The sequence below is a fragment of the Solanum lycopersicum genome, chromosome 2 (assembly GCF_036512215.1).
Source record: "Solanum lycopersicum chromosome 2, SLM_r2.1".
Lineage (NCBI taxonomy): Eukaryota > Viridiplantae > Streptophyta > Magnoliopsida > Solanales > Solanaceae > Solanum > Solanum lycopersicum.
Window position 1 is genome coordinate 50,026,533 of NC_090801.1, and position 21,406 is coordinate 50,047,938.

The 21,406-nt window shown below is 34.8% G+C and overlaps 2 protein-coding genes across 3 annotated transcripts; one reads left to right on the forward strand and one right to left on the reverse strand.

Annotated features, from left to right (window-relative positions):
- Window positions 1–4,833: 4,833 nt before the first annotated feature.
- LOC101250077 (uncharacterized) lies at window positions 4,834–12,836 on the forward strand. 2 transcript variants are annotated; one of them, XM_010318934.4, is made up of 11 exons: window positions 4,834–5,133; window positions 6,931–8,867; window positions 8,946–9,035; window positions 9,192–9,656; window positions 9,985–10,081; window positions 10,176–10,340; window positions 11,576–11,802; window positions 11,924–12,014; window positions 12,102–12,157; window positions 12,236–12,329; window positions 12,428–12,836. In XM_010318934.4, the coding sequence occupies exons 1-10, from the start codon at window positions 5,007–5,009 to the stop codon at window positions 12,311–12,313; spliced, it is 3,333 nt and encodes a 1,110-aa protein (XP_010317236.2). In that variant the 5' UTR covers window positions 4,834–5,006; the 3' UTR covers window positions 12,314–12,329; window positions 12,428–12,836. The 2 variants fall into 2 exon arrangements, with proteins under 2 accessions (XP_010317236.2, XP_004233551.2); XM_004233503.5 differs by having other exon boundaries at window positions 11,579–11,802.
- A 4,944-nt stretch (window positions 12,837–17,780) lies between these two features.
- Window positions 17,781–20,214, reverse strand: LOC101252461 (BURP domain-containing protein 5-like). Its single transcript, XM_004233932.5, has 3 exons — window positions 20,073–20,214; window positions 19,397–19,508; window positions 17,781–18,665 (listed from the first exon to the last, which is right to left on the reverse strand). The coding sequence occupies exons 1-3, from the start codon at window positions 20,127–20,129 to the stop codon at window positions 17,866–17,868; spliced, it is 969 nt and encodes a 322-aa protein (XP_004233980.3). The 5' UTR covers window positions 20,130–20,214; the 3' UTR covers window positions 17,781–17,865.
- Between the last annotated feature and the right edge of the window lie 1,192 nt (window positions 20,215–21,406).

Here is a 21,406-nt window from a genome sequence, read left to right on the forward strand (position 1 = left end):
GTGCAATGTTGCCTCTTGATGTTGTGAAACAATTGGGTAGACCTAAATTAAAGAGGGATAGAGAACTAAACGAAGCAAGAAAAAGAAAAGGTGAATGTCTCGGTTCAGAAAAGGCACTCAAAAGAAATATAGCAACTGTGGTGAATCAAACCACAATGTGAGGTCCTGTTACAAGGTAAGCTATAATATTACATGTGTTTCATGTTTTTTATTGTAAGCTAATAACCTATATACAAAAATTTTTTATAGGAAAAGTGTACTGAAAATAATGCACATTTAAAGAAAGACAAAAAACCAATGTCTGACAATGAACTTGAACCTATTGTTGAGGTTGGAACTAAGGCTGCAACACAAAAGTTTAAATCATATGGTCGTGATGTTGAAGATGAAGGGTACCCACCTTTAAGACAAATGGTGTTTTGTGAATCAAAGTTAAGGGCTGGGAAGTTGAAGACAAGATATTTCAATTGGTGCTAGAAAAATTTAAGGTGCCTCAGTGTCACGACGCAAAACGAGTCGTGAGTGGCACCCACACTTAACCTACTGGGTGAGCGAACCAACAAATCTAAACCCCAACATTTACCAATAGTTCAACTATAAATAACAAAAATATTGCGGAAGATCCAAAACTTATTAATGTAACCAAGTAAATAGGCTTCTAAAGTTTAACACTTATTATCCCCAAAATATGGAAGTCATCACATCAAGAACATCTATCCTCAAATTACCAAGTCTAAGAGTATTTAAGAAACCAAAATAAGCAAAAGATGGTCCATGTCCGAAATTCAAAGACATCAAGACGTGAATGAGAGAATCCAGCACGAGCTAGAAATAATAGCTCACCCTGAATTCTGATGTGCTGGAGACTGACTAGAGCTAAGGGCGAGTTGAAGTCGATGGTATACTTGCTGCACTCCACAAAAGGACAAAGAAGAAAATACAAGTAGGGGTCAGTACAGGGAACACGTACTGAGTAGGTATCATCGGCCAACTCAAAATAGAAACCAATATACATTGAATAATAATATAAAATCAACTACAATACTTAACAGGTGGCAACAACAAACACATGAACCATTTACAACAACACCATAGTAGGTACACCATCAATCACAACATCAAGCACACCTATGAGGACTCATGCCTCCACACCATACTCATTTGGGAAATAGGTTCTTTGAGTTTGAGTATATTAAGTTAATTCAAGATTCCTTTCCTTTAATGTTATCGTGTCGGAACGTGACACTCCGATCCCATATACCATGTCGGAACGTGACACTCCAATCCCATAATATCGTGTCGAAACGTGACACTCCGATCCAATTATCTCATTATTTTATTTCAGCAAGCCTTCTTTATTCAAGGCGTCATTTTAATAGAGAGGGTTCAAGATTAGAAATTCAACACTCTCACTTAGGCCAACCACAAACCACACAATCAAAACACACAACCACACAATCAAGTACATAGGAGACTTTACAATATCACTCAATGCATATCAATCGCTATTTAGAGTTTATCTATCAAATAGAAATAAGCCATAACTACCTCCACCGAAGAATCGAAGTCAAGCAACTACTTCTCCAATGCCTTTCCTTTCCTTATTGCCTCCGAACCCTTCCAATCTATCATATATATATATATATATATATATATATAAGGTGTAAGTTCACAAGGTCATAAAAATTCCGATTATTCTGTGTCGAGCCTATACCCATCAATTAATCTAATTCTATAATCAATCTTTTAAAGTTAAGCCAAATGGTAAGTTTTTATTTCCTCGCATTACTATAACTTTAATGGTATTCAAATAATACAATACACCTAATATTTAAATATTTAGCTTAATATATTAAACCTTGAATCAAAATAAGATAACTATATAAAGAATTAAAAATTTGAGTTAAGTTCTACCTTTAATAACCTCCATTACGGAAAACTAACAAAATGTAATCCTATAAAGACCCAAAATCCAATACTCTCAATGCTTGTGATTGAGTTTGATACTATATGCAATTCGCCTGACATATACTCTTAATTAACTATAAAATTTCTCCAACATATGAAAGAATCACGTGCAGTACACATTACTGCTTAAAGAACAAACGCTTCCAAGGACTATAATTTACTCCTCCACCCACTAATAATCATGTGACCTTCTAATTGTTCTCCATTAAAATTTATTTAAAGCAATAGAGGAATTGTTACCAGGATCGATCTTCTTCGTTAGAATGCTGCACGTATTATTTTCTCGTTTGAAACCCTTATTCCTCCTATAAAATATTTACTCCCTAGTTATTATATAAGACTAATAATAAAAATAGTAAAAGTGATCCTTATTAATTTTAATGTTATTTTCTTTAACGACCAACTAAATAAATTATTAAAATTACCCCACTAATTTCATAATTATAATTATGAATAGTCCAAAACACCCATTTACATCTATCGAAAAGTATTTTCTGATATAAAAAGTTCTAGTGCTCAAAACGATAAAAAAAATGGTCGTTACACTCGGTGCCAACCAATCTGCCTTATTCTCCGATCAAATCAACATGGAGGGGCAAAAAAGCTATTCATGTTGGACATGTGTAGATGCAGACAAAAAAGAAAAGAATCAATATGATGGGGGTTAAGGAGAGACGAGAACCTGTTCTAGATGATGATTCATCGTAATTTATTTTCTAATGTTAATTTTTTTGTTTAATGCTCATGGTTAGCCACAGTGGTTGACAAATAATATTGCTGATCAGGTTGTGCAATTGGTATTTTGAATTTTTTCAATTATGGGCCTGTGTGGGTTGTGGCAGTAACCTTATGTTAAACAATTTAAATTGTGTTGCATTTTGACTTCGGCAAAGTTGCAAGCTGGCAACTGTAGTGTTGTTGTTTTATTCAGTTATTTAATATGATATTTCATATTTCTGTTGAAAAACTCCTTTTAAGTGTTGAGTGTTGATTGTTGTGGTTGTTAGCGGTTAGCCTGTTGTGTTGAGTGTTGATTGTTGTGACTGTTGCCAGGAGCAGTATGTGCTTGCTTTAGTGGTGACTTTTCAAGTCTTGTATGTGCTTTTGCTTCAGTGGTGACTTTAGTAGTTGTGACATTTTTCATCATTATTTGTTTACTCATCCTTTCAAGATGGGGAAAGTGATAACTTAGCTAGATATTTATTGTAATTTGTTGAGTGTTACTTGTATCGCGGAGATAGTCCTCTGACTGTATGATTTTTCCATTTATATGGTCTCGTTAAAGTAGTTGAAAACGTGTGTTTAGTTATTGAACAAATTTCTGAAGTTTAGAGTTACTTAAATGAATGACCAGTTGGTTTTATTAGTTTTGTGTTTAATGGAAAAATACAATTTCCTGCAATGCTTGTTCTTACCTTTTTATTTAGTCTTTGGTATTTTTGCTTTTGGAAGATAGGACTGTAGTATATTGCCTGCTTGAAGGTATAGCCAATCATTATGTTCTTTTATTTTACATATATCCAATCATCTGCAATTGAAGCAGTTAAGTGTTATCAAAAACACAATTGAGGCTAGTTTAGTTTGTTCAAAGCAGACTTGAATATCACAAGACTTCAACATATTTTGCCTTGCATTTTTTTCCTTCAAATTGAAAAAAGTTTGTTCTTCAAACTCTTAAATGAATTATTCTTAGCCTATCAGTACCACTTCAAACTAGATAATGCATATAATAGCCTTTCTAATGCAGAAAACTGTTAAATTATTTAATTATCTTACTGAATTACTTTTGCCAAGAATTTCAAGTTGATTCAAATTATACTAGCAGTTTTATCACTTAATTATATTTGTTTAATCAAACAATTAATTTATATTTTCGGTAGAAAAAAATTTCTTTTCAAAACAAAAGCCTTGAATCTCATTGTGAAGTAACTTGCTACAAATACCAAAGTGGCAAAATATTGATTCTTGTCTATATAGGGTTGTTTGATTGGGAACAAATTATTTTACTATGTCTATGAAATAACTTATCATAAAAATGGTGGGATAAACTATTCAAAAACTACCTAATATCGCTTACTTATCATGAGATTCTCGTACCTGAACACAATCAACTCTCCTTAGTGTTCAAATGCAAAGAACTTTGAGGTAGTACAATATGCAAGAGCTTTGAGGCATGTTATGCCAGTAAAATCCACTAACCTGTGAATTGTGGAGCAACTGTACCAAGAGTGAACTTTGAAAATTAGTAGTAGCTGATAAAATTTCAGAGACAACGTTCCCCTTGTTGCACATTCTGTGTAACTTGCAAATGGAATGCACTGCCCAAATAAGCACCACCTCTACTACATAAAATCAACTAAACAAATAGCAAGGATCATTATAAATGTATGTGTATGGGCAGAAGCTCACAGAATCAATAAATATCAAAGTAATCTTTTATGAATGTGAGCATGGATTTAATGCATTATCAACTGAAGACTTTTCGAATACTTTAAAGGTATATTTGATCCTTTTTCTAATTTAAATTATATATTTATGTATATATTACAACTTTAATTTTATTACTATGTATATAGCTAAGGATAATTGAATTAGTTTAATTTGTATTATCGTAATTTAACAAATATTTTTTAGACCTTAAATCTTTTGCGTATATGTTATCTCTTTCTACCAATTCATTTTTAAAAAAAGAACAAATCAATTTTTTTTAAGACCAACAAATAATTGAAAAATCAAAAAATGGACACAAACTTTTAAAAATGCCTGCCCTTATGAGTACAAAATAATAAATTGATAATAAGTAATAACCATCCAAACAAATGGTTTCATTATTTATTTGGCAAAAAAAAAAAAACATATTTGACTAATAAAACAGATATAGAGAAAAAGAACATTTTAATACAGAAAATAAATTAAAAAAAGGTAATATTTGTGTGAGGGTATTCGTGTCGGCTTCCATTGCCTCCCCGTTGCATTATCGACTCTACAAAACTTCACTTTATTTTCCGTTTCTCAACTTTTAATAGAATCAATCAATTATGAGAACTCGAAGCGCCGAAAAGAGGTCTGCCGGAATAAATCAAACCCCGCCGGCCGAGTCGAAGCGTACGCCGACATCTAGGGCTAAGCAAACTAGGAATGTTGGATCCAAAAGTTCACCTGCCGGTACTCAAAAAGCTCTCTTTTTTATTTGTTTTATGTTATTTTATAGTTTTAGGGGAGGGATTATGTTTACCCCGCTATAAAATAGGGAAAATTGATACTTGATTGATGTATATCTGAACTTGTTCTATGTTGAGTTCATTTTGTTTATTTGCCCCCTTTCTGCTGTATGTTTTGGGATATCTGTTGGTCTTTTTTTTTATTTTTAAAATTGGAAGTTAGGGGAAGGGGAAACGAGGAGAGGATTACAAGGTGGGGGAATGGAACCCCTCAAGGTGAAGGTGAAGGTTTTTGTAGCTAACCAACAGAGCTACTAAGATTCCTCTTCCATTGTCCGTTCTATTGATTCAAAAAGCTATTTTTGTTGTGTGTGAGCGTGGGGGGCACAGATATAGGAAAGTTAATAGCTTGCCTGTTGCCAGATCCATTACAATAAAATGTGAAGTTTTAGGTAAAAGTTGATACTTGATTGATGTATATCTGAACTGGTTCTTTGTCGAGTCTGCATGTTGATTCATTTGGCTCATTTCCCCATTTCGCTGTATCCTTATGCTTCAAAGGGAACGGTGGATTAGGTTTTGGGATATCAATAGGATTTTTGTTGGTCCTTTTCTTTGATTGCGGGTTGGGGGAATGGGAATGGGAACCAAGATTCCTCCTTTATTGGCTGTTCTATTACTTCAATAAGCAATTTTTTGTTGTGTGTGAGTGTGGGGTGCACAGATATAGAAAAGTTAATAGCTTGCCTGTTGCAAGCTTCATTGCAATAAAATGTGAAATTTTAGGGAAGAATTGATTCTTGATTGATGTATATCTGAAGTTGTTCTTTGTCGAGTCTGCATGCTGTTTCATTTTGCTCATATCCCCATTTCAGCTGTATCGTTATGCTTCAAAGGAAATGGTGGATTAGGTTTTGGGATATCTATAGGATTTTTGTTGGTCCTTTTCTTTAATTGTGGATCAGAGGAAGGGAGATGGGGACCAAGATTCCTCCTTTATTGGCCGTTGTAATACTTCAATAAGCATTTTTTTGGGTTGTGGGTGGGTGGGGTGCACAGATATAGAAAAGTTAATAGCTTGCCTGTTGCCATCTTCATCGCAAAAGTTCAAAGATGATTTTGTTAGTTCCAAGCGTCAACCTTTTTTTCATTTATTTATCTTTAGATGGAAGTAATGGCTTGATAAGATTATAATATATCAAATTTCAGTTTTTTCCCTTTTCGAATTTACAAACTGTACCTGATTGAACATTACAGCTGCTTAGAGGGTGTTTTGGTGAACTTATAGAATTGGTCAAACTAGCTTTCTAACTTATTTAAGCCTTTGGTATACACCCAAAGTGCTTATAAGCTGAAATCAACTAATGATTTTCCAGCTAATAAGCAATTTTAGTTGACTGAATATTTTATCCCTATATCTTCTAAAATTCTTAAAATAATTCTTTCATTCTTTTTATTGTTAATTACTTTTAAAAGATTTTTTAGTCATTGTAACAGAAAAATTGCTTATCAATCACTTCTTTCACGAAATACATCAGTTGCTTATTATTAGTTTCAGTGCTTCTACCCAAACACATAACTGCTTGTTTATAAAATTAGTTTCCGCACTTAATGCTTATAGCTACTTCTAATCACCAAATCAAATGAGCTTTTAAACTCCTATATATGCTGATGAAAGCATGCGAACTATCTATTTGTAATTGTCTTTGGTGTGGGGGTTAGAGTCTGTTAGATACATGATTAGTCATGTTCTCTATTTACCCACAGAATGTTATCATGTTCTCTATATTTTTTCATGCAGCCGAAGAAGCAAAGGCTTCAGATGCAGATGGGGCTGTTCAATCAACACCAGTAGCAAAATCCGCTTCAGGTAGGAAAACGACTCGAAGGGCTGTGAAGAAGGCGGTAAAGAAAAGTCCTGCTTCTTCTAAAACTACATCGGATAAAACACTTGTATCAGAAGATGCTGGAACGGCAATGCTCGAAGATCCTGTTGAAGAGAAGGATGCGAAGGACTCAAAGGAAGATCATGGCAATGAGAAAGATGCAGCTGGATCAACGGAATGTGTCGAGGAGGGAGATACAGAGGACCCGAAGGAAGATTATGTAAAGGAGGAAGCTGCACTGGAATCAAAGGAATCTATCAAGGAGGGAGATACAGAGGACACAGAGGAAGTTGACGTCAAGGAGGAAGATGCCGAGGACCCAAAGGAAGATCCTGTCAAGGATAAAGATCTACAGGATCCCAAGAAAGACACTGCAAAGCCGAAAGGTGCAGAGGACCTTAAGGAAGATATTGTCAAGGAGAAAGTTGCGGAGGACTCAGAAGAAAATGCTATAAAGGAGAAAAATGCAGAGGAGTCAAAGGAAGATCTTGTCATGGGGGAAGCTGCAGAGGACTCAAAGGAATATCATGTGAAGGAGAAAGATGCGGAGGACTTGAAGGAAGGTATTAGTGGGGAGGAAGATGCTGAGAATTCAAAAGAAAATGCTATGAAGGAGAAAGATGCTGAGTTAAAGGAAGATCTTGTCACGGGGGAAGCTGCAGAGGACTCAAAGGAATATCCTATGGAGGAGGAAGGTGCGGAGAGTTCAAAGGAAGACGTTGCGAAGGAAAAAGATGGAGAGGAGTTGAAGGAAGATCTTGTCAGGGAAGAAGATGCAGAGGACTCGAAGGAATATCCTATGATGGAGAAAAACAGAGAGGACTCAGAAGAAAGTGCTGTCATAGAGGAAGATGCAGAGGACTCAAAGGAAGATCCTGCCAAGGAGGAAGATGCAGAGGACTTGAAGGAAAATCCTGTCATGGGGGAAGATGCAGAGGATTCAAAGGAAGATCCTGTTAAGGAGAAGGATGCAGAGGGCTTAAATGATGCAGGACCAACGCCCATGTATGAGACAAATGAGAAAATTGAAGAATCTTCAAATAATTTAGTATCCACAGCTAAAAATGTTGGTGATTCCGTTGATCAAAATGGAAACAAGGAGGAACATGCAGGTGATGCACAGGGGGAACCAGCTCTAAATACTATAATGTCTCTAGATGAAGTAACTGTTGCCTATGATGTGCGATTGTCAGAAAAAATCGGCCATGATGTGAGAACGTCAGAAAATCAGGGACCTGCTGTTACATATGTCAAATCTCAGGAGCCTACTATTGAGGATATGAAATCTTCAGACAGTCAGGAACTTACTACTACAGAACTGAAATGTCAGGAGGGTGAAGGATCTAATAAAGGAAAAGAAGGACTGGAGTTAAGGGGAGAAAAGAATGATGGTTCAACTCCTACAGGGGATAATGTAAAAAATGAACAGTGTGCAGAAGATAGAATGGAGGAAGATACAGATAGGAAGATGAAAGGAAAGGATATTTCTCTTGATGAAGCTGGTGAAGATAAAATAGAGGATTTTGCTGATGAAGAAAATGGTGAAGAATTTGTGGAAGATGATGTGCCTGAGCACTGTGAAGAAGCCGAGACGTTGGAAGATGAGCGTGCTCAATTGAATGCCCTTGCAAAGGAACGAAAGAAGAGGAGGGAGCTGGAAGTATTTGTTGGTGGGTTAGACCGTGATGCCGTGGAGGAGGATTTGAAAAGGGTGTTCCAGCATGTTGGGGAGGTTGTTGATGTTCGAATGCACAGAGAGCTGTCAACAAACAAGAATAAGGGATATGCCTTCGTGAAGTTTGCAACCAAGGAGCAAGTTAGCCGTGCTTTGGCTGAAATGAGAAATCCAGTTGTATGTTTTTTTTTTCCAATTCATGTTTTAATACATTTGGAATTGCACTATTATTCTAATTTATCCTTTTGACATCAGATACGGGGAAAGCGATGTGGAACTTCTCCAAGTGAGGACAATGACACCTTATTCTTAGGAAATATTTGCAACACATGGACAAAGGAAGCCGTAAGTGATATAACCAATTTCTGTTGAATCATGTTTCTGGATAACTCTGTTTAACTTCAACAGTGCAGGAATTTGATTCTGTGGATTGTTAATATTCAATGTACACGAATGGGTTATTAAGTATCTCTAGATAACTATGATATGTGGTAATGATAGGTGAAACAAAAGCTGAAAGATTATGGTGTAGAAGCTGTTGAAAACATTAATTTGGTGGCCGATCCGAAACGTGAAGGTTTGAGTCGTGGTTTTGCGTTTCTCGAGTTCTCTTGTCACACTGATGCCATGACGGCATATAAAAGACTTCAAAGGCCTGATGTTGTTTTTGGTCACTCTGAGAGGACTGCCAAAATAGCTTTTGCTGAACCTTTACGCGATCCAGATCCAGAGGTAATGGCTCAAGTGAAGTCAGTATTTATTGATGGACTCCCTCCTTATTGGAATGAAGAACGCGTCCGGGAGAAATTCAAAGGTTTTGGGGAGATCACAAGAATTACGCTAGCCAGGAATATATCAACAGCAAAGCGGAAGGATTTTGGATTTGTTGATTTCGACTCACATGAAGCTGCTGTTTCTTGCGTTGAGGGCGTTAATAACACAGAGCTGGGTGATGGAAATTTGAAGGTATTTTTTGACTTTTATGTTGTTTGTCAACTGTTTTTCTGGCTGATGTCATACTTTATAGCTTCAGAATATACAGAATGCTTTCAGTTTGTGTACGTGGCTGAACTTCTATACAGATAACCCTAATGGGTTTTCTTACTAACATATATTTTGTCTTAGAGTGGATGGTGGTCCTTGTAGAAGAGCTATAAGCTGATGTGGGACTGTTGCTATTCAGTTGTGTATATTGGCTAAAGATGCAAAAACCTTCCTCCTCACATAAGCAATGATTTTGATGTTATGTCTTTACTGGATTGGTGAATGCTCACAGTTTTGTTATGTTACTTAGGCAAAAGTGCGAGCAAGGCTTTCAAATCCTCAACCAAAAACTCAGGCTGTGAAAGGTGGAATATCTGGAGGGTTCAGAATTAGCCGTGGTCCCATGGGTAACTCTATCAAATTCTATATTTCTTTAATAAGCTGCTCAAGAATTTTTCCTTTGTGCATGACCTAACTGCAATGTGTACGTTGCTTTTTTAGGAAGGGGCCTTCCCCGAGGAGGACACACTCTTGGTAGAGCTAATTTTCCGCGTGGTAGGGGCTTTCACCCTCGTGGACCTGGTCATGGTGGTAGAATGGGCTTCACTGAACATGAGTTTGGTAGCCCTTATCCTCCTTTCCGTGGACGGTCAAACTTTGGACGAGGTAATGAAAATAACTAACTTTGTTCATCTTCACTAAAAATGAAATTTGCAAACTTTATACCTCTTTCTCCTTCTCCTCTGTATCTCTCTCCCATTTATGTTGACTGGTCTTTGGGCACACACTTTGTGCGTGTACCACATATTAATGAGTAAAGAATTAAGTGAGTCACAGATAGATTATTACACACTATTTTTTAGTTAAAATAAAATGTCAAAGAGAAAAAGTACAAGTTCCTGAAAATAAGAAATATTGATACTATTAAAGTATCTGAATAAAGGAAGAAACCTGCCCCGCAGAAGTCCTCAAATGCCTATTATAATTTCCGTCTTTCCCGTGAATGTCTTATTGTAAATTATGACTCTTGCCTGCAATTACCAAAGTACCGATTATCTTCTAACTTTTTTTGGGATTTATTAACAGTATATACTTGATATGAAGAAATTAAATATAAGGTTGTAGTGCCATTGCTTCTTTGGTGTCACACAATTCCTTATTATTGCAGCTTTTGGTGAGAGATACTCTTATGCCTGGACTATACATATTGTATAAAATATAAAAAATAATTTGATACCCAGTTTCGCTATCTTTAGATGTCTTCAATATTTTATACCCAGTATAATCCCAAAAGCGAGGCAGAAATTAATTTACATTCAAATTACCATAATCTTACATTTTGTACTCTCGATCAAATATATATTTATGAGTGAAAATCTTATCTAATAGTTTTCTAAAAGATCTAACAAGTCAAAGTTGAAATTTGAGATGATATGTTATTTTGTAAATTTGAAGTTAACTTGGAAAAACATACAGGTATTGGATACATCCTCCAGAAAAAATTCTCTAAACATTAACTAATAAGCACTTGAATATTTCAAGACTAATTTCTAATTTACATTTTGTTATATTAATTTTTGTAAATGTTATAGAAGTAGTTTAATTGAAGGACAAAAAGGTAACTCAACTTTATGTGGGCATTTTGGTCGTCCAATTTTTTCCTTTTGTTTCCTACTTTCATAATAATAATATGTTTAATGTATGTTACCTGCATAGACTAGATCAAATTCTGTCTTCTGATGTGATTGACTTTAAGATAATTGTAGATCTCAGTAACCTATCTGCTTTAGCTCTTCCCATCCATTTTCCAAGTACATCACACTTTCCCCTGTCATGTCTCCTTCCTATTTTGACTTATATATTCCACAAAATAGATCTTAGTAACCTATCTTACTATTTAGCAGGGGGGAGGTGGAATTTCAGTGGTGCCCATCCAGTAACCAGTGAGGGTCCAATGTTTGTTGATAGAATGAGGCATGGAGATAGAGGTCACACAGATGATGCCTTCTTTAGGAGACAACAATTTCCTATTGAAGGAATTAACCGGCCATCCATGGATAGGCACATTGATGACCGTTTCAGTTATGATAATACTGGCCATGGGCTAAAGAGGCCCTTTTCCATGACAGTAAGTCACATGAGTTTCTCTGTTGCTCCTTTCCCTGTTACCATCTCAGGTTAAAGAGCATTAGATGAGAGCATTAGATGACTGACTGTAACAGATTACAATTGATCCTTCTACTTTGTAGGTCCCGAATCCGGATTACTTGGGGCCTAGCAGACGTCCGCGGTTTGATCATCCAGATTCTGCAAGTTCTCTTCAAGGAGATCGTTATAGAGGTATGAGGTTTATTTGCAGTTTTTTTGTTAAGCTGCTTGCTTGTTAGATCAAATAATTATTCATGTATTTACTCTCCTCTATGTTAGATAATGTTCCTCCCAGTGGTGATCATCAGTATGCACGTGGTTATTATGGCTCTGATGTGAGTATGATGCTTCACTTTATCTTTCTTAGTGTTATCAACCCTAGTTGTGATATTTCTTTCTATGTAATCTTACAGTATGGGAGAGGCCAACATCCATCTTTCTATAGAGGTGGTCATCCAAATGGGCGTGGATATGGTCGTGGTTATTATTAGTCTTGATGAGCATTCGGTAATTTGGATAATCGGATGCTTTATTATTCTTTATTCGTACTCATCTTACCTCATATTGTTAATCTTATTGACTTTTTTGTTACAAAACTATTTCAGGTGTCTTCAGATGGTAGAATGTTCTTCTTGACGATGGAATGAGATTTTTGTGGTGCAGTATAAAAAGGAAAGAGAAGCAGTCTTTTAACTTCATTTCCTATGCATTTAATGTTTATCTCTCTTTTTGTTTCCCGCCGCTGTAATGTTTCGCTTTCGGCTGTCCAAAGTTCCATCTTTCTTAGTTTAGATTTGCCTGTTTTGGGGACATCAATCCGGACATGGTATAGTGTCTGTTAGATGGAGTTTGACTAGTAACGAGCTCCTTCTGCTCTAGATAGAAACAGTGTTATGGGGTAGTGGATATGACTATTAAGATAAGGCAACTTTCCTACTAGCGTTCAATTTTGCTGGAATAGTTATATGTGTTGAGATCTTCATTGTGAAAGATTTAATATTGGGTGTCTTATTATATTTAGTAGTTAGTGGTATTCACATACATGGAGAGGCAAATTTGCTGAGTTTCAAAATAATGATATTGGGGATATTACCTCGATGGTATTTGTGGAGATTTTATATGTAGGTTCAAATTCAAATATTCAGCACTATTGTTAAGGGAAAGATCCTCCTAAGGTCGACTATTTTAAAATTCGTCGTGGAGCAGAGGTAGTCATCGTCATATTTCAGCCTTTCAAGAGAAGAAGAATAGCATTAACAGTATTTATGAATTGCACTGATGTTGTCTTGGAAGGGATTTTCCTCATCATGGTGATGCATTATGAGTGACTTGTCTACTATCTTGTCTTGTGGGATCACCTTTGGCTCTATGTATTCTCATGGTTGCTCTGTAATGGAAATATGATGTAGTTATAGGCCATTTTGTACAACTGATGAATCTGGTGTATCTAGAGAGCCACCTAAGCTTTTATATCATATGATAAGGTTTCTCCAAGTTGAATAAAGTATTAAGAATTTTACTTTTGAAGCGTAACCAATTAGAGCGCTTGGTTGGCTTAGTATAGATTCTATTTTTTTTATGGTGGAAAAAGGGTGTATTACCATCAATATTAGGCACTGATGGTTTGGTTCTATAGAGTTTCTCTTTTACTTCTGGTAAATGGATGAATGTCCCTTCTGAAGCTTGAGATGGAAACTTCTAGCTCCCAAGATAAACAATTTTGAACTATCTATCCTTGGGCCTTCTCTTTTCAATGGTTGCAACAATTTATGTAGCCTTTAAGGACCGTTTGGTTTGGGTTCTAGGAGATATCAGATATGATCTCCACATAAAGGTCAACATAAATTTATACAATTTATGGTTATAAATTGAGGAGGTTCAATCTCCATGTAGAGATCAACATTAGTTAAATACAATGTTTGGTAGATTCTTTTTGTTTAACTCACAAATAATACCTGCATAAGTTATGTGATAATCTATGTATTATTTAATGTTGGGTAGAGTGTGGAATAAGAATGCACTTATTAGTAGTAAACGGATTAAAAAATGCTAAAATGACCCAGCTAACCCTTGTAATAGTAACATTTTTGTTTATTTTGTTCAAAAAGTACATATATTTTAAACCTTACATTGTATACTAATATGTAATATATCAAGCTAAGCATTCAACAAGTTTTGAAGACAAGTATATTCTGTACATAAAGTTAAGTTGAATTGTATTTTAAATTTTCAGTTTTGGTAGATGATACTGAAAATAATCTTAGCGCTTGTTTAATTGGGGACTACTAGCTGAAAATAATCTTAGGGCTTGTTTGGTTGGGGACAAGTTGTCCTAATCCCAGGATTGTTATCCACCCTTAATGTGGGATAAAAATAACACTACAATCTCGGGATGAGTTATCCTGCGATTTTGTCCCAATCAAAATCTTAGTATAACTTATCCTGCGATGTTTTAGACTTCCTGTTGGGTCCAGTTACTGCATTATTTCATGGCTGAACTTACAGCTCCTCTATCATATGCAAGTAGTCTAAAACATCAAAAATTGAATTATGATATTCTAACATGTTTCTTTACACCAAAATGCTAAAATACCACAGACTTGGACTTCATCTTCTGGATATGACATGATTTATCTAAAATCATCTTTTGTTAATTTCTTCCCTTATTGTCCACCAAATACAGGCTGGAATGGCCTTCCATCTCTCCTTTGGGCTTAAGTTGGCACATTCTCTGTGATAGGAAATAAGGACATCAGGTAAGGAGGCATGACATCTGATACACGGAGTATCAGATTTAGTTTACCCCCAGGGACAAATAATTACTCTTCCAAATAGATAATTCTTCACACATTTGCTTTCGGCTCCCAAAGGCATCCTTAGATACTCAGTAGGCAGGACACCAACTTTTCCTCCAAGGTTTCTGGCCAAAGAGTGCAACGGGATTAATCCTACTGGGTAAAGATAAATTTGGTCCAGTTTATGTGTAAACCAGGTATATTGCTTCAAGCAAGAATAAAAATGATCCTCAGCATTCTCACTTGGTCACAATTTGCCTCACAGAACACCAATATGTCATCTGCATATTTTAGGTGTGAAATCTTCAGAGTACTATCCACTCCTGAACTCACCTGGAAGCCCTTGACCCGATTCCCCTCCTCAGTCTTTCTAAGCATATGATGAAGTCCTTCCATAGCAACATTGAAAATAGAAAGGGACAAAGGATCGCCCTTTCTTAAACCCCTTTCTGAATGGAAGAAACCAGCTGGAGAGCCATTAACAAGAACTGGAAACCTTCCTGTGCTGATGCAATATCTGATCTAGCCTATCCATTAGACACCAAAGTCCAATGGTCTCAAAGTATCCAACAGGAATTTTCAGTTGGGATGATAATAAGCTCTCTATACCAAATTCGTGTAGTATAGGCTCCTCACTCACTGTTGTAGTATCCATCACCCTCATTAGTAATGAAAACTGCATCCATGATTAGCCTACGTTTTATAAACGCTATCTGCTGATTTTCTACCCACATGTCTATTACTTTCTTCAGCCTCTCATCAGTCAAGTTTGGAAATGATCTTGTAAATACAACCCATCGAACGAATAGGTCTGAGATCTCGTAAGTCTGAAACGCCCACTTTCTTCGGAAACCCCAAACCAGTTCAAGTTTCAGCAGCCGCTACCACAGCATATCTGACCACTTCCCAACACTGGTAATAAATGTCATAGAAAACCTATCAGGTCCAACTTCTCCTACTTTTTCCAGTTACACAGTTTTAAGTTTGAGAGGTTCCTTGCCCCCTTCCCCGGAAACCCCAAACTAGTTCAAGTAGTTCTAATACGACCTTTTGCGACCAACTGTAGTTTTAATTAAGGCAGCATTGGTCGCATGCCGATACTGTTTTGTACCTGATTTTCTTTTCTTAATACTATTATTTTCCTTTTCAATTTTTATTCCACCATCTCCTCAAACCAAACCTCTAGTTCACAAAATCTAAAAACCAAAACTACTGCCAAATCACCCGTATCTTCTTAAATCAGCCATCATCAAACCACCCTAAAATTGGTCCACCAAATTACCTTTGCACAAAATCGGAATCATTGGACAGTGGCCCTTGCCGAAGAAACGGAATTGTCAAAAAGGAAGAAAGAGAACAAGAAAATAAAATAAAAGAAAAAGAGGTGGTGGAAGTGGCATAGGATGCGGTAGGGAGAAAAAATGAAAAAAGAAACAAAGAAAAGAAAACGGAAAGGAAAAAGAGCTAAAAAGATTAATGAAGAAATGGTAAAACATTCTTTGGGGGGGCTTTCTCCCGCACGCTCCTAATTTCATGCAAACACTGCAAGTGATAAGTGTCGAAGTAGTCGGGCTACTAAGCTGAAAGTGTGTAATTGAAACTCAGGGACACCTTTGACGGGACCTTGTGTATATATTTTTTTTGTTTGGGTTGCTTTGTCGTGGGAGTTCATAAATCTGGGTTACAAGATCAACATTTGTTTTGAAGTGCAGGAAAACTTGGTTCATGATGAGCCTTTGGAGTTTTTGGTGCTGCTCTATGTGTCACCACATTTTTTTTTTTTTAAAAATAAATAAATATGAAGGTTTCCAATTCGAGATCCGTTCTGCTGATGTTGTATACACATCATGGTTGGTTCTTTAGTCCATTTAAGCCAAGATTTACTGCATCTCTATATGGGCGAGAAGTTTTAGAGTATATGTTTTCTGCTGCAATGATATTAATTGCTCCACTCTGTTAAAGCTGGTCTGTTTTCTTACTAACATACGTAGGGCATCAACAGTCTCATCGCTGGCTGCATATATCATCTTTTCAAAGTTCATGTTTGTTTCGGATTGTAATGGGAGTAGATTTTTTGGTTGGTGTCTGTCTCGTTTACATGATTTAATATCAGATAATATTGATTAGATATTGACTGTGAGTTAGGTGAGGGTTAGCAGAAGTGCTTTGGATTGAGATTTTGGGCTTTGATAGTCCAGTTTTGTTCTTACATTTCTTTTTCGAGTGTTAAAGTTAGGTGAGATTGCGTTCATCGTTTCCATGAAATTACAGGTGATTGTGCAATTCAATCCGAGTGGTCCGGTCTTGCATCTTCTATGTACTCTCTTTTTGGTTGATGCATATGTAGGATATTTAATTAGAATACAGCAGTAACTGAGGTTTGTTATTTGTTGCAAGTAATTCGTTTCTGCATTATTGTAATTCTAACTATATGTGGATTCAGTTTTAGTAGAATGTTAAAGTTAGTGAAGAAACTGTAGAAATCCCATTCAGCTTGTTAAATATGTGTTTGCAATTGTGTCATTATTGTGCTTTTTTAAGGGAAGAGATTAAAATGACCGAACTAGACATTTATGAAAGGCATGTGTAGATTAGGCTTGTGGAATCATTCCTGCCATTCTCAGATAGCTGATTAGTGCAACTGTGTATTTGAAAGATGCCATGGTAACTGTTAATGCTGATTAGTGCAAATGTGTTTCTTTAAAAAGATGACATGCTAACTGGGGAAAGCATTAACGCAAAGCACAAGGAAATACGAAGTGGTTGATGATGCTTAGGAGCAGTGTTATAAAAGGCGCTCAGGGCGTTCTACGCACTGGGTGCAAGTTCTAATGAAATCATTATCCTTTTTATTATCGTTCTGCAGACCCACTAATCGTGTATTTGGTATTTGGTGTGCTACGCCTTGCTTGGGGACTCAGGGATTGGAGTAACATATTTAGTTTGAGCTTATTTGCTCGAGGTTTGGTGTAAAGGATTATTCAGCACTTGCGGCTGTGGGCTGTACTGGTTATTAGCTGAGGGAAAACAAGCAAGTTTGATTTTATCGTCATCAAGAAAGGAAAAGAATAAAAACCTGGTGTTGAAACGTCTGCCAAGTGAAGAAGCAAAATGTAAAAAGTTGCAGAATCTCATCTACTAAACAATCTGTTATCGTAACATGTTGCCAAAATAATGATTTCCATTTATTATTGTGAAAAACATACATGTACAGGAAAAGACAGAGGTACTTGATATTTATATCGAACTTATGAAACAGAAGGGAGAAAAACAATTTGATCATCTTGAAGGTAATGACAAATAGAGGGAGCACCAGGCTTAGCATTAAGCACTACAAAAGGCAATCCTTTTGGATTCCACAGAGATGTATCTTTATGACATATTGATACTGCTTTCACCTTAGTTCCATCAACACCGATCATCGATACCATATACGTCTTTGTACCTCCTCCACCATGACAAAAATGCACTGCATACGCATAGTTAAGTTTGTGGCATATCATATTAAGTCCATCAGCCATGAGTTCGACTTCTTTAATGGTGTATTTTTGCACCATCTGATTTTCCCCTTGAACCTCTGTTGTAACTACCTTAACATTGTTTGTTCCAAGCATGAATATCCCAAAATCTACCATAGACTCTAAAGAAGTTGCACACTTTCTCTTCTCTCCTTTCATCGCGGGTTCTTCACATACTTTGACTGTTTCCTCAATTGTTTTAGCGTCTTTTGAGTTGTTATTTATTGAGAAATAGTTTAGAATTTGTGGGATTTTTTTCGATGAGAAGGGAATAGATTCCACAAATTTTCGAGGCCAAAATGGTGCTTCGTTTTTGTTCTTTAGAGAGGGAAAGTTGATGACTTTCCCTTTTACTAATTCTTTTTCGAAGAAGTAAGGTTTGTAAAGGAAATTATCTTGATGATCGCTTTGGCTAGGGTTCTCAGTTTTAATCTCGCGAATCTCATCGTCGGTAGCAGCATGGAAAATCCAGGCTCCATGTTGGTGTAAACCATAGTATACTTTCTTCGTAGTGCCAAGAATGTCATCATCTGTAGTAACATATAAATAACAATCATTTTTTTCTCCAAATAGTTGAATAGTAATGACCAAATTAAGTGTCTTCAATGATGGTTGTGTTCAAAAAAAAAAAAAGTTGGATAGTTTACAAAAATATGGGCAAAGAAGTAGTACTTCTGTTTCAAATTGGAGTTAGGGTGTGTTTGATTCGGAGGATTATGTTCGGTTGGTGAGAATATCTTTTTTAGGAAAATAAGTTTCTTAAAAATAAGAAAGATGAGTTTTCTATTGGACAATGGCGGAGCTACATAGAACAAATGGTAATCAGTTGACCACCCTTCACCGGAAAGCTATATTTTGTAAAATAAAATTATACTATACATATTGAGTCATAAACATCCTTGATAAAATTTTTGATTTCGCTAGTGCTAGTGAAAGTACGAAAAACAAGCTTTACAATTGATATTTCAGAGAGATTATGTTTTCTCTACCCTCCATTATACCACTACACCTCATCGTAGCCCAGAGACTGAGAGGGACCCGCACTTTTAAGTTGGAGTGTAAGTGTACCTGTTAACTTCGAAAATAATTATATATATATATGAACTTCCATTCCTAATTTGTTTTTGTCAGGCAAAAGATGATCATAGTTTTTTATTACATGGGACAAATTTGATTCACTTTATTATCATATCAGACAAAGTTTAATCATTTAATATGAAAAAAATAATTTTGCGATCCATCGAGTTGAATTAAGACAAACCTGTTTGGGGAAGTAAATCTTTGATCACTTTTGGAATTTGAGCGTTAGGCAATTTTATTTTCCAATAAACTTCCGGAGATATAGCTCCATGAGTACTTGCTATAAAATTAAGCTGCATGTATAATAATAACATTAAGCAATTTTTCTATCAGCATCTCACTTGATTAAGTCAATTATAAGGAAAATTCAAATATGATTTCACATAACGATTTGAAATCAATTAATTAAAAAATAAATTTATTTGGACATATAATTTTTTTTTTATTAACATGAAAATCTCACAATTTGTGAAAATTATTCAAAACATTCTCAACTCTTATTCAGTCTTAACAAATGAGCAAACCATAATTTATAAATAAGGTATGAAAATATCCTAAAGTGCTGCATTAAATAAATCATATATCTCCGGGACCTTTTTTATATAGAAATGTTTGATGTTACACTTATTACAAACTTTTAGATACACGTAATTACTAGTTATTTTTCAGTACAATCTTTTCACATATTACGGAACAATCTATCGAAACATGAATATATATATATATAATTTTTTTTGCCAAATGTAAACTTGTAGAGCAAATTTTATATTTTAAAAAAAATTAAAATCACAACTTAAAATGTAAATTGTTACTTGTTAGAGAAATTTAGAATTTCAAATAATAAAAATACCACTCACCAAGAAAATGGTAGAGTAGAGTAGCTGCAGCTTCATTGAATTTGTTTTTGTTATCATAAATTGTGAATAGATAAAAAAAACTCAAAAGGAAAAACCTTGGATGAACAAGAATAAAAACTATCCTATATTTATAGGCATAGAATACTACTCCTATTAAATATTTGTGCCCCTCTTAATTAATTATTAGAACAATTAATGAATTTCTATCAACAATGGTCATAAAAAAAATATTTTTTTTGTAAGCTAAACCCTCTATCGTACAATGAATTTGAATTCCTCTAGAACTATGGACCATATAAATAAACGTGGAAGGTCCATGATTTGTTACTAATATTTTCTTTCTATTTTTGATTTTTTTCTATTATATTAAAAATAATTATTTAATTTTTATTTATCTAATTTTAAAAATTAAGAAATAATATCAAATATAATATTATTATTTATTTACTAACATTAGGAGATGGTTTATAATTAATAAAAATGATATAATTAAATTATTATTTCTAAAAGAGTCACCACATCAAATATAAATATAAACATAAAAGTTACATTTTCGTTAATAAAAATTTTAACTCGGTCTTTAATGGTGGACGGTTTTTATCCAAAAATATATATATATATATATATATATATATATATATATATATATATATATATATATATATATATATATTATCCCCTAAATGGCGGCTGAGTTGAAATTTGCTATTAATAAAATGGCTGCATGATTAATGTTTGAATGACAAATTGGAATATCCCTATAGTGACATTAAATAAGTTCAATTATCAACTATGAAATACTTCATAGTATATTACAAAATTGTATTTCTCAACTTTCATATTTGGCTGCAGTCAAGCGTCGTATGCGGAATTTGTAAATGATGTAACTAACGCATCGAATTTCTACGATTGATTCAGATAGGCTTGGATGAATTTCTAAATATAATTCAGTTACACGATATTCACTCAAATATAGTAAAATTATGAGATATATAATTTGATATAAGTTGGAGCAATAAATTTATAATTCTTGTACTGATATACTCTTTTCCTTCTTTTCGAGTTTGTCATGTCGCATTTTTCGAAATTCAATTAACTAACTAAGTTAAATTAAATTATATTAAATTAATATTTTAAAAAGAAAAAACAAAAAAAGTCATATTTATTCTTACACGATTAAAAAAGGTTATATTTATATTTCATCATCTTTTTTTTTTATATATATATTTACATTTATCAACTAACTTTGAACATATATTTCTCTTTCGGTATCATGTTTGCCCTTGGGCACATTTTTCCTATGACGTCATAATGATGTTTTAGGATGAGTTTTG

Coding starts and splice junctions, on each gene's coding strand:
- LOC101250077 (XM_010318934.4), top strand. CDS start 5,007: ATGAGAACTCGAAGCGCCGAAAAGAGGTCTGCCGGAATAAATCAAACC. Junction 5,134..6,930: donor ATCCAAAAGTTCACCTGCCG/GTACTCAAAAAG, acceptor TTTTTCATGCAG/CCGAAGAAGCAAAGGCTTCA. Junction 9,657..9,984: donor TGGGTGATGGAAATTTGAAG/GTATTTTTTGAC, acceptor TATGTTACTTAG/GCAAAAGTGCGAGCAAGGCT.
- LOC101252461 (XM_004233932.5), bottom strand. CDS start 20,129: ATGATAACAAAAACAAATTCAATGAAGCTGCAGCTACTCTACTCTACC. Junction 19,509..20,072: donor TCTACTCTACCATTTTCTTG/GTGAGTGGTATT, acceptor TTATACATGCAG/CTTAATTTTATAGCAAGTAC. Junction 18,666..19,396: donor AGATTTACTTCCCCAAACAG/GTTTGTCTTAAT, acceptor ATGTTACTACAG/ATGATGACATTCTTGGCACT.